Source organism: Phoenix dactylifera, chromosome 4 (assembly GCF_051530095.1).
Source record: "Phoenix dactylifera cultivar Ajwa chromosome 4, Ajwa_hap1_PhDact_Kaust_v1.1, whole genome shotgun sequence".
NCBI classification, from domain to species: domain Eukaryota; kingdom Viridiplantae; phylum Streptophyta; class Magnoliopsida; order Arecales; family Arecaceae; genus Phoenix; species Phoenix dactylifera.
This window is the reverse complement of record NC_143193.1, coordinates 52672989-52685323: the sequence shown is the minus strand read 5'-3', so window position 1 is coordinate 52685323 and position 12335 is coordinate 52672989. Positions and strand designations below refer to the sequence as shown.

At 40.3% G+C, this 12335-nt stretch overlaps 1 protein-coding gene and 1 pseudogene across 5 annotated transcripts; both read right to left on the bottom strand.

Moving 5' to 3' along the window:
- Nucleotides 1–2393: 2393 nt before the first annotated feature.
- Nucleotides 2394–3740, bottom strand: LOC103701373 (protein NODULATION SIGNALING PATHWAY 2-like). Its single transcript, XM_008783412.4, has one exon. It carries the CDS (start codon nt 3738–3740, stop codon nt 2394–2396), a length of 1347 nt encoding a protein of 448 aa, XP_008781634.4.
- Nucleotides 3741–4322: 582 nt separating this feature from the next.
- LOC103701374 (pentatricopeptide repeat-containing protein At5g66520 pseudogene) lies at nt 4323–12296 on the bottom strand (annotated as a pseudogene). 4 transcript variants are annotated; one of them, XR_016400375.1, is made up of 3 exons: nt 10612–12296; nt 5654–6994; nt 4323–4884 (listed from the first exon to the last, which is right to left on the bottom strand). The product of XR_016400375.1 is annotated as a pentatricopeptide repeat-containing protein At5g66520 pseudogene, transcript variant X2 (transcript). The 4 variants fall into 4 exon arrangements; XR_015977421.2 differs by having other exon boundaries at nt 5737–6994; XR_015977422.2 differs by having other exon boundaries at nt 6865–6994.
- Nucleotides 12297–12335: the final 39 nt, after the last annotated feature.

The following is a 12335-nucleotide window of genomic DNA, read 5'->3' as shown; positions in this document are numbered from 1 at the left end:
GCAAATCTTTTGGTTACATTTGGTTCGAGCATTAAAAAGGTGTGGGGCTTGAAATAAGTCTTATGCTTTCGAAACAGCATTTCGAAAGGAAACATAACTAAGAAACAGTTATGCTGATCAATTTACTTATCATAGGTAATAAGCTATCCCTTGTACCTACTTTTTACTTCTTTTATTGATAAAAATATAATTTAAATCAAAAGTGGAACTAAACAAAAATTGGCTTAACTTTTACTATTTCATTTTTGTTACTTCCCAATCAAATGCATCCTTAAAATACTATTACTTAACCCTGCTCACCAAAGCAGGTGAGTAACAATTGTAACAATCAGGCAGCTGCCATATCTATAATAAGGGTTGGGCGGCAATGTTTAGCATTTGTTAACCTTCTAAGTCTTCTAAACTAAACTAAAAGGTTGATCCAAGATGATAAAAATATCAATTGGGGAAGAGTTGGATCTTTTTTATTTATAAATAATTTGTAGAGCGAATGACTATAATTGATCTCTTGGATGATATGGCTCCTAAAGTAATTTCATCAAATTGACTAGGCTCCAAGCAAAGCACAAAGTCTTCTTACGAGGTATTAAAAGGAAATATATACAAGAGATTTAATAAGAGACAGCAATACAAACGAAGGTATTAGCTGAAAATATATTGCGATAACAAAGTTTTGTTAAAGAAGATTTTTACAATGAACATCAATATTCTTGATGGTCGACAAAGATAAAGGAGATTCTGGTAACGAAAACAAGATCGATGATGTTCACCACTTTCTTTTTCGATGAAAGATGTTAACCACTTTCATTGTGACTGTGAAATAATACCCATTTGCTTCTTTCTTTTACTTTCTTTTCTTTTAAGCAACAGATGTGTGACGTCTATTGCCCGTGACCACTCTTTATGATGATGTAGCGAGCTAGAGGCGACCCAAGTTGTTGAGGCCGTGGTTTCAATTGAATTAGATTAGCCAATGCTTAGCCTATATACTTTTAGCTCAAGCATAGATTTTCATGTCACGAGCTAAGCTCGAGTTAGTTCAGGTAACATGTTAATTAGCACGCTGTGGACAAAGTTTAGCCTAGCATCAAGCAAATATCAGCTGGACTACTATACAAAATATATAGCTAAAAATGTGGCAATTAAGCTGGCCAAAATCTTTTAGCAGGATGATCATAACATGCATATGCAGCAACTTATCCAAATCAATGCATGCATGCATTACCAGTATGACCACACCAAATCTAGTTGGGTTATTGGGCTTATAGGTTCTTGGCTGAGTCTACCCTTCATTTAAGTCAAGGTTTTCATCTATCGATATCGAGTATCTATTGATCTATATGATTAATTATATCTTATATCATAGCATCTAACATCTTTTCCAATTTAAACTAATTTCTTTCAATCATCTTTTTTCACTTAAATATTTTTAAAATATTTTAGAAGTAATATTTTCTTAAAAATATTATTGTGGCAGAGATTAGATATCTTAGTTCCTTATGATCCCTGGCCAATATGATGTAGGCCAGGATTTCTTGGCACCAGCAACAGGACCTAAAAGGGCCCTTCCGTTGAATTAGACACAATTCCATGCACGTGCATGCGTGTGCGCGCGTGTGTGAGAGAGAAAGAGACTGCTTCAATTTAAATGATTGCATATACGAAGGATAAATCACAATCCATAACCAGAAAAAGTTTGAGTGGGATAGGATTTTCCATCCACTATGATGGCTATAGTTGGTTTCATAGATACTAAGTTCCCTTAGATTACATTCTCATTCACTGCAAAAAAGCTTTGAAATTATAAAACATGCAAAAATATATTGCCATTTTATTTTGAAAAAAAAATCAAAGAAATTAGAATAGCAGCCCTTTTTTGTCCTCCCTGCAACCTGGGTGATGCTGTTGAAAAATGACACCTTCTTTTATCTTTCTATGTAGAATTTGAACTCATGCTGGTCTTTATATCTATTAAAAAATATGAACACTGATGAGGGTGAAACCAAAGGCAGTCCAAGTCTACAGAGGGCTTGAATCATCCTTTGAACACAAAGCGACGTAGTTGGGCCATGTAACAGAACTAGGCTGAGTTCCATCTAGTCCATGCCTTCAAATTTTAGCCTGAGTTGACTCGTAAGAAACAAGAGCTTGAGCGCTGGCTGATCTCCAGATTGATATATATCCAACCTCTGGAAGCGATCTTGGATTGCACACCATCAACAAATTATAGCTAGGGAGCAAGAATCTTAGAAAATATTTTACAAATCGAAAGAAGAATTTGGCTCACCCTAACAAAAACAGACTAAAATCCAGGACCTAACACTTTCATCAAAATCCATGTCGAGGGTTGGGAACTGTTGTATCCCTACAACTTCAACCACCAAAGAAAGCCTTCATGCAGGGACCAAGATGGACACTGTGGTTAAAGGCCTTGACTTCCAAGAAAGAGCCAGCCTACCTTTCTCATGCTGCACCCCATACCCTCTACCAAAGAGCCCCACCAAAAACTTCGCCTGAGAAACATTACAAGAGCTCAGTGGAATGGTCCTGAAACCCTCCAACCCACTAAACCCTCCTCCCCACCCCTCCATCTCTTTTAAAAACTTCCCCACAGAGTCCACTATCCTAGGTCCCAACATCTCCCTCTCAACCAGCCTCAGCCCCATCCTATAGTCACCCACAAAACTACAATTTAATGAATCAAAGATAGCAGAGAAGTGGTGCAAAGCCTCACAAAAGAACTCCACGAAGGACTTAAAAGGACCCTTACCGAAGCTAAAGAGATCTTCCTCCACCAAAACCACCAGCTTTGGTCTTAGCTTCCTCGCACCACCAAGCAAGAAGTTCAGTGATTTAAAGCTCCTACTTGGCCTTTGTAGCTGATTGACCATGCAGTTTATTACGAGCGATCCTTCGCCGGCTTCGACTCGTTCCAAGTCCCCTTCCTTGTTGACCTGCAGACAGTCAAACCGAAGAGGGAGCCCGATGGAGTCCGCAAACTCCACCAACCTCCGCCCGGTCCGGTGGACCGCCTCCACATTGCCGGCCTCAACGAGTGCAGTGATCCAAAGCGACGTGCCGATTCTGCTTGCAAGGTCCACCATTAATGGAGGCCATTGAATCCCCTCCATCACGTCCAGGTCCACGATGCGGACCTCCCGGTCCCCCTCTGTTGCCTCGAGGATGGCCTGGTTGGCCGCGAAGTGCCCGAACTTCACGTATGGCGATAATTCCTGCAACATCTGGTACGCCGACATGCCGTCGGACGCCATGGAATGGACCGGGAAGACGTCGTTTGCACCGAGATCATTAGTCCTTGCCCGGAGCCCCTGCGCCAAGTAGTAGGCCAATTGATTAAGTGGATTGGCGTCCATCTCTCGGCCAAGAAGCAGCTGGTCGACCCTCGCAAGTGCTACGGAGGCCAGATGCCAGTTCTCAGTCTCGACAGCTTCGGCACTGGCCAGGAGTAGATCAGCCAAGCTGTTCTCCTCCATTAGCTCCCCTTGGATCGCAACCAAGATCTCCTGTTGAGATGAATATTCATGAGTCGAGCCTGAAGGAAGGGACTTTTGCAGGCCCATGAAGGTGTCATGAACCAATGGCTCCTCTCCACAGCTCATCCCAGGAAAGCCAGTATCCATGTGACCATCATCAGGAAAAACATCATGCATGATTAAAGGGAAGATGATGTCTTCATTGGCTTGTAGAGTACATTGGCCATAACTTGGCTCATACTCCATTGGTATTGAGAGGAGAGGAGCGTGGAGACTAGCCTCCATTAATGGCTTGTTTGTGGAGCTATGAATTCGAGATTATATACTACGACCAGTGTGGAATGAGAGAGAAATGGGCCCTAAAACCAAATGCTTTGCTGGCTTCCTTCACACTTTGGTTTCTTGCAAGATCTGACCTAGATTATTTCTTTGTTAATATCCAAACACGACTCAGATGATTCATTTGTCGACACCTGTCAGCAATAATTTTAAACAAATTATTCATTAGGGCCCAATAAAATATTTGTTTCTATTGTCCTCGCACTGATTAATGAGGGATACTTATGGTCATAGGTGATGTGTACTAAGGAAGGTATGTACGGCAGTTGGTAGCGGATTAGCTGCTCAACTGGAGTACAGAATAGAGAAAACTTGGGCTCCTGGTGTCGCAATTTAGAGCCAAATCACTCCATCAAGCCAACTTTTAGGTTGTGGTTTGATGATTTTGCTGTTCTGTACTTTGGGAAGAGCAGCTGATGTAGAACTGGCATATCCTCCTCATTTGTGTCACTGCTTACATTAGCCATCAAGTCATCAGGACAAAGCAAATACTGTACAAACTTCAAGTCAATTCTTATAACCTTGGTGCAGGCCTAACCCAACAATAATGAAAGAGTTGGCAGTGTGAATCACATAGGAACCTAAAAACATTTCCTACCAAAAAAAAGAGAAACCCCTCAAAAATCTGAATTATAAAATACACCCTCAAAGTGTGATATTAATACATAATAAAAATAAACCTTGGCATGGGAATATCAAAAATTGTCAAATAGCAATCAAATTTTTTATTTGATGATGACTCTCCCTGATGCATAATGGAAATAATATGCAAATTTTAAGATAAAGAATTTTACATACAAGTAATAGAACCTCTCAGCAATATAGATGGAGACATTCACAACGGATGCTCAAATTATTTTACCATCAAGTGGTAATAAGATATGTGACACGTCAGGTTGGGCACTTGCAGTAAGATGCACGAATTATATAAGTATCCATCATCGATCTCTTTCCAGCTAATAGATTCTCGGCTTTCGACTCTCTCTGGTCTTGCTTGCCAACTTGATCTTGAAGAGACCCCAACAAAGTAGTTATTATTATTTTTACTGGGCTGGAAAAGAGCAGAAGGACCTCATTAAGGATCAATTGGTAGTTATTTCGAAAAATTGTGAAGTACCTATTTATGAAGCTAAAATTTTCCAGGGTGCTATTAGTAGACAATTTTACTCTGCCTGTAGTGAGAGGAATGGCCTAATTCTACAGACACAAGTAGGAGGAGAAGCAAGTATTGAGCAGTTATGAATGATGCAATCGAGTTAGGATGAGCACATCAAAGTGGACAATGTTTTCTGTCGCCTACAATGAGGGTGGAGAAGAAAGTCCTAAAAAACTACAGTGGACCAAAGGGATCTTCTTCGTTTCCCAGCTCTTCTTGTTTTATTTTGAAACTTATTTGTTCGATTCTCCTAATAATGATGCCATTGGACAACGTGGATGGGTTGTTTGTCATAATAGAGATGGGAGCATCGGCAACTAATGGGTTGTAATTTGTAAATAACAACAATGACGTTACCAATCTTCTCAAAAACAATGACAGGAGCAAATATTTCTCCTATTACAAAGTATGGCTAATGACAGTAACAATCTTCTCAAAAACAATGCAGTAACAAGTATTTCTACTACTCAGAGTATGTCTAATGATAGTAACAATCGTCTCGAAAACAATGACAGCAACGAAATTTCTATTACTTCAAACAATATTTTGCTGGTATTTTAAGAATCTTATGCATAAACATTTTACTTTTTTCATAGAGAAAATTACAGAAGATTCTTAATTTACCAGAAGTTGTTCAGGTTAGCTATTGATGTGACACTAGTACCTCAGCCAAATAGAAGAATCTTGGTACCAAGGATAATTTCATGTAATAGGAGCCAAATGACAAAAGTGAGGCCAACATCATACTCTTTCGATCGTCCCCTTTGCACAATCGCCCAGTTTCTCGCATTGTGCACTCCGTCAATGAATATTAGTTGCAGAGCATAGATGAACCATACTCTAGTGAATTGTACCACCACTAGAGACACCAAAGGAGCTGAAGCCGGCAAAGATGAACCCTTGTTGTAAGGCTCTGCAAAAATTTATCAGCACGGACAGAGGCATGCAGCAGGAGCTATATGAGAACATACACAAGGTTTCTTTCTTCTCATTCCCTTAGTTCATATCCTAACACACCAACTCTCCCATTAAGGGACCAGATGAACCATCAACAAGTGCTTGATTTCCTTGAACCTAACCTAATTTGATTGACAAATGCAAATAAGATGGAATCATTTGGTGGCTGAGATACACCATTGTTACTGTGCCCTCAAAATAGTGGTATTGTGGATGGCCATCCATCACCAGGCAAGAAATGTGAATAGGACACAAGGTGGTTGTGGCTGGGGGAAAGCTACAGGCAGTGACCATGGTATCAGGCCCCCTCCCATAAGACAAGGTCTTTAGGCAGTTGGTCGCTCTCAGGGATGACCAGCTGTGGCCTGTGGGAACCTCTCTCAGCAGCCAACCAAAAGAGGTTGCTTTCAGTGCTACACCATCAAACCAATCCTGTCTCCTTATGTCTCAACTCCACCTACTCTCAAGAGAAGTGTGTCAGTGTTTGATATTAAATTGATGGTTTCAAGAGTTTTCTTCTATTGTAAGAGAGGAGCAGAAGACTTTAGGCTGATGATCTCCTTACTAGAAAGAGAAGTACCAGAGTACAAGTAGAGGATAAGGTAGAGAGTAAAAGGTTGAGACAGCATTGCCAAAACTTTTGCATAACCTGGTCTAACCGCACAAATTGCAAAATTCCATGGATAATTCTTGTCATTAGGCATTGTCATGATTACAGAACAGCTTCTCCCCTTGGAACAACATCTATATTCTCCTTGTGGAGCATGGAATATTATTATTACCTTCATCTTAAAGTTCTTCATTTTAGCAGTGATCCCTACTTCCACTCTAATCTAGATTCCTGAACTTGTTTAGCTATCCATTATTGAAAGATCATGATGCTGATAAAGAACGGTGGGTGGAGAAAAAACAACTTACTGCATACCGCCAACGGAGCAGTGGGCAACAGTAACTTAATTCAGACCCACAAGGAGTAGACCAGCTGATTTTAACTGCTGTTATTGCTGCCCCCAGCATGGTATACAAAGTGCTTGCTTGCATAGTGACCCTATTATGAAATAGATAAACACCATTAGAACATAATTAATAAATCAGCAATGAATATGAATATCCTAATAAGTTTCAAGTGGTGATATAATGCAGATTCTTTGTGCGCAGACTGGGTCTGTTAACCAAATCACTGGATCAGCATCCTTCCATCCCACATAACCTGACAAGCCTGGCTGTCAATTATAATTGACCAGCTATCCAGTTTCAAACAATCGTAAATGGCACGTAATGACATAAACAATCTGAGCTGGTCAAAAGGCAAGTTGACAATGACATGGACGGCCTAATCACAATACAACTTTAGTGTAAGTTCTGGTTAACTTGCTGCCATAGTCAAAATTCAGCATTCAAGAATATATCTACCATGGAGAATGATTCGAAAATGGAACCTACCAAAAGTTAAAATAATAATTCAGAAAACTGGGAGGTTGAAAAATTGAAATTATGAAATCATTGATACATCTGCACACTGCTTGATGCAAAAACTAATGTTAGATGAAATGATGATAAACAGTAACAGTAATATACCCCATCATTTCTCTTTCGCTTGTAAGTTTTTTTCTTGAACAAGTACAACAAACTTTTCTAGAATTTGTAACTGTGAATAGGTGGATTGCGTATAGGTTAGAGAATCATTTTTCCAACAAAAATGTTGTGAACAAACCAAGATTTTTCCAATATTTCAAATAAAATTGTCAGCATGCTTGCTATCCCAAAGTGTCAATTAAGATGCTCAATCATTCCATATATAATGTTCCAGTGCAGAAAGTTAAAAATTTAACTAACAATATCAGATGCCGGCTAACATGCATGTCTGTATCCACCAAACAAGAAGCATATGAGTTATTAGTTGATAAATAAATATATTTCAGTTGTTTTCATGATTTCATCAGAGACAACAAAGAATCAGGACTAAAATGATCAAAATTTAACCAGGCTTTGACTAACCTTAGTAACAAAAAACTCCAACAATAAAATGAGGAAAAGAGAAGCTTCAACAGCATGTAGACTCAAGCAGGGACAGTATGTAAAAGAGTCCTAGAGAACATGTTTCAAACTCTAAAGTCAACTATGCTAACTTGCAATATGATTGTCTCCTAACAGTTCTATTCTGCTCCGAGGCTTGTCCATAACCAATGTTGAATCTCAGCTAGACAGCTGTAGAGAGTTCCACACATCCAAAATTACTGGCAGTGGAAATGATAATTGAAAAGCTAAGCGCATATCTTGTCAAAAAAGGCATTGTTCCTTGCCGATGCAGAGTAGACCAAACAGCCAAGTACTTATCTCCCAAAAAAAATAGACAAGAATTTCATTACCATGAAAGGTTTAACCTGCATTAAAGTATGAGTGGAGAAACAAAAAGTATGATGTGATGCACTTTTATTAGCCAATAGTTGTTTCCTTACCCCCCCCCCCCCCCCCCCGAAAAAAAAAACCCCCACAAAAAAAAAAAAGACAGAAAAAAAAACTTGTTTGCATGAGAACACCATTTAATGGCTTGGAAAACGGATATAATTGGAAAATCTCCTTCTTGCAAGCACTATAAATTGTCAAAGGCATATTGGTTTAAAAAAAAAACACTTTCAAGTGACTTTTTCTTTTGCTGAAAAACATACACCACCAGTGCAGGAAGACAACTGATTGTAAAAATGATAGCCTACTGGCAAAAGGAAGATCTAGATGGATCTGAATTTTAGAAGGAAAATTAAAACTTGAGATATCACTACAAACAGCACAAACCAAGCTGCACTGCCAATTGCTAGCAGATATGTCATTGTTTAAAGGATCAGATATATTTGTACACACTCAAAGAGAATTATGCTCATGAAATGACTGGCAGATAGATAAATGTCCAACCACAACAATTTACATGAAATTTTAATCTCTTCTCTAGTGGCATGCAGATCTTTTTTTTTTACCCAATTAGAGGTAGTCTGATCTTGATTCTTTTGCAAAGCACTGTGCACTCAATAATCTTTAAAACTAAGTGACAGAATGCAGCTTTGATTACTCATTGAAACAATGCAGCTTCATGTAATCCTTTCACAATGGTACTCAAACTAGGTCTGCTGGTGTTGCACTCAGATATCAACGATAAGCTTTGAGCAGCTTATAAGAGCATCTTGAGGGTCTCATGTTGTTGCTATTGTTCCACCTGTGTGGCAGTGATGGCATCTTATCCAATACACTCTGAAAAACAAATACTACCAAAATTCCAATTATCTTGCAACAATTACACATTCTATGCAATTTTGATATGCACAAGAACTTCCCCTGTCTTCAGCCATGCCGTGTGGATATCTTAAGTAGTAACTAAAAGGATGTTAATGGGACAGGTTGGGCCTAGGCCTGGTGCAAGCCTGGAATCCCAGGCCCAACAAAGACCAGCCCACCCTGAAGCAGGCCAAAGCCAGAAACAAACAGGGCTATTTTTTCAGGTTGGGCCAGACTCCAACTCAATTTACATTCTAGTCTAAGCCTGGACCCTGCCCAACATTTTTCAGGTTCAGTCAGCTGTAGGGACTAAAATCCAAGACTGGAATTGATTTTTTCGGTTTGGCTTCTTTCGGCCTCTTAGGCTGGCCCAGCTCATTGACAAACCTAAGTACTGACAGAGAACAAACCTTACCTTATACATGTTCCTAAGGTCTATAACCTTTTCTGTAATTGGCACTACTATAAAATCTAGAGGAAGAACAGAAACAAAGGGAATTTTTAAACCACTACTTGCAAAGTTTAGGCTCATACAGTAGGAGAGCAACCCTCAAAAACTGCCCTAGCCTTTGAAAGAGTCTAAACAATAAGAGGGCCTTTTTCTTTAGATAATCTGAAGGGTCGGAAAATGTGAAGATCACAGAACATAACAGAATAATATCAGCATTTAGCACAAGAAACTAAATTCTGTTTGGACTCATCCTAACCAGGAAACAAGTTCTTTGACATGACAATTAGTTTGGATCATAAATCCTTTAGTCACAAACTACAAGCAGAGATTCAAAATCTAATGCAGTGCATGTGCAATGTCATCTTACAACAATACCACACTTGAAAATGATTACCACTTATTGTAGCTTACAACTAAGATCTAATTGAAATAACATGAAAGTGATTTATTAATCAGCAGGTATAAAACCAGATTTTTAAACTGGCCACATGAACTCGATGCCATATCTTAGATCACTCCAACCAATAAACCATGTGAACTAAAAATCCCATTCCAATTGCCAAGGACATATAATATACTCAATCTAACACACCAACCAACCCACAAAAGAGGAAAAAAAGAATCAAATCTTGCAACAGACCCATCAAATCTTTGAAAAAACATAAATAAAGATATCATTATATAATTAACGGGTATCTTATCAGAAAAAAAGTAAAAAGGGTAGGAATTGGCTTAGAATAAAGAGATGAGCTTCCAGTATGAGCAACGACCACAAGATAAACAGGTGCTGAAATTTAAGATAGGGTTTTTGGATAGATTGATTGATTCCATTTTATTTTTTTATTTTTTTTTTTTTGGGGGGGGGGGGGGGGATCATTTGTTTCAATTTTACATCCAACAAGAAAAATGTGGGATCTATACTTTCAATCACAACATAATTTCCTCACCTCCATTTTACTGTAAATTCTGAGATACCATTCTACTATACAATTTTTCCAACTTCTTGTACATTTCTTGAAGCATTAGGATGGGACTGAAGACCGGAATTAAACTCATGAACCACACTATCCACCTCAATAGAGCTACAACCTCGGGTTTTCTCCACTCCATGATCTCTCATCATGACTCTCACCTTCTCAACATCTTCCCACCTACCAAGCTCAGCATACATGTTAGAAAGTAGCACATAGTTCCCACCATTCCTCGGGTCAAGCTCCACAAGCCTCTTGAGTGCTTGTTCTGCCAGTTCAAGATTTTTGTGAACCTTACAAGCTCCTAACAGTGCTCCCCAGGCTATCTCATTGGGCTCCATTGGCATCGAGCAAATCAATTCATAAGCCTCATGCACGAGCCCTGCTCGCCCCAGTAAATCAACCATACATCCATAGTGATCCAAATTCAGCAAAATCCCATACTCCTTACTCAAGTACTCAAAATAGTACTGCCCCTTCTCCACAAGTCCTCCATGTCTACAAGCAGATAGAATGCAAGACAGAGTAACGGAATTGGGTTCGATTCCCATTCCTATCATTTCTTCAAAGACCAATAGGGCTTCCTCAACACATCCATTCGCAGAAAGTCCACCAATCAAAGCATTCCAAGAGGCCACACTCTTTTCAGTCATCGAGCGAAACATCTGACGAGCATTATCCAAGTCCCCACACTTGCCATACATGTCAACAAGCGCTGTGCCCACAAAGACGCTCATCTCGAGACCATGCCTAACCATAAGAGCATGGAGCCAGAGCCCCAAACTTCTCAACCCCAAGCTCGCACATGAAGAAATACTACTAACAATCGCAACTTCGCTCAGGGGAACCCCAGATAACTGCATCTCCCGGAAGAGAGACAAAGCTTCTTCAGGGCAACCATTCTGAATGAACCCCGAAATAATCGCTCCCCATGACACGAAATCTCTCTCAGGCATTGCCTCAAAGAGCAGCATTGCAAGCTCCATGTCCTCAACCTTAGCATACCCTGAAATCATCGAAGTATATGAAACCAAATCTCTCTCGTCCATGTCATCAAACACCTTCTGAGCCAGCTCGACAGCAAAACATTTGCAGTAAAAAGCAATCAATGAATTCCGAACATGAAGATTGGACTCAACACCAAGCTTTACGACCGAGCTATGGATAGCACATCCAGTGGAGAGGACTTCACAGGCTTTGAGGACAAAGGGGAAGGTATAGAAGTCAGGGGTGACTCCACTGCGAAGCATTTGTTTGTAGAGAGAGAGGGCTTCAAAGAAGAGGCCATCGTGGGCATAGGCCTTGAGGAGGGTATTCCACAGGAGGGCGTTGGGCCGGTCGGCGTGGTCGAGGAGGTGGCGGGCGTCGGTGAGGCGGCGGAAGCGGAGGAGGAGGGAGAGGAGCTTGGAGAGGTAGAAATTATTGCGGGCGGCGCCGGTCTTGACGAGGTGGGCGTGGATCTGGGGGAGGTGGGAGGGGTGGGTGGCCTTGGCGAGCAAGGAGATGGTGGGAGAGTTCGCGGGGTTTGGCGGGAGGGATTTGAATTGGCGCGAAGGAAGAGGAGAGGGAGGGAGAGAGAGATGAGGGAAGGGGTATGGTGCTCCGCTAGTCTCCATGGGCGGAGAATCAGACACATGCCTAGCCATTGGAGATCTTTTATATTTGTAGTTTTCAATATCTCTTCTCCGTACCTATCAAAT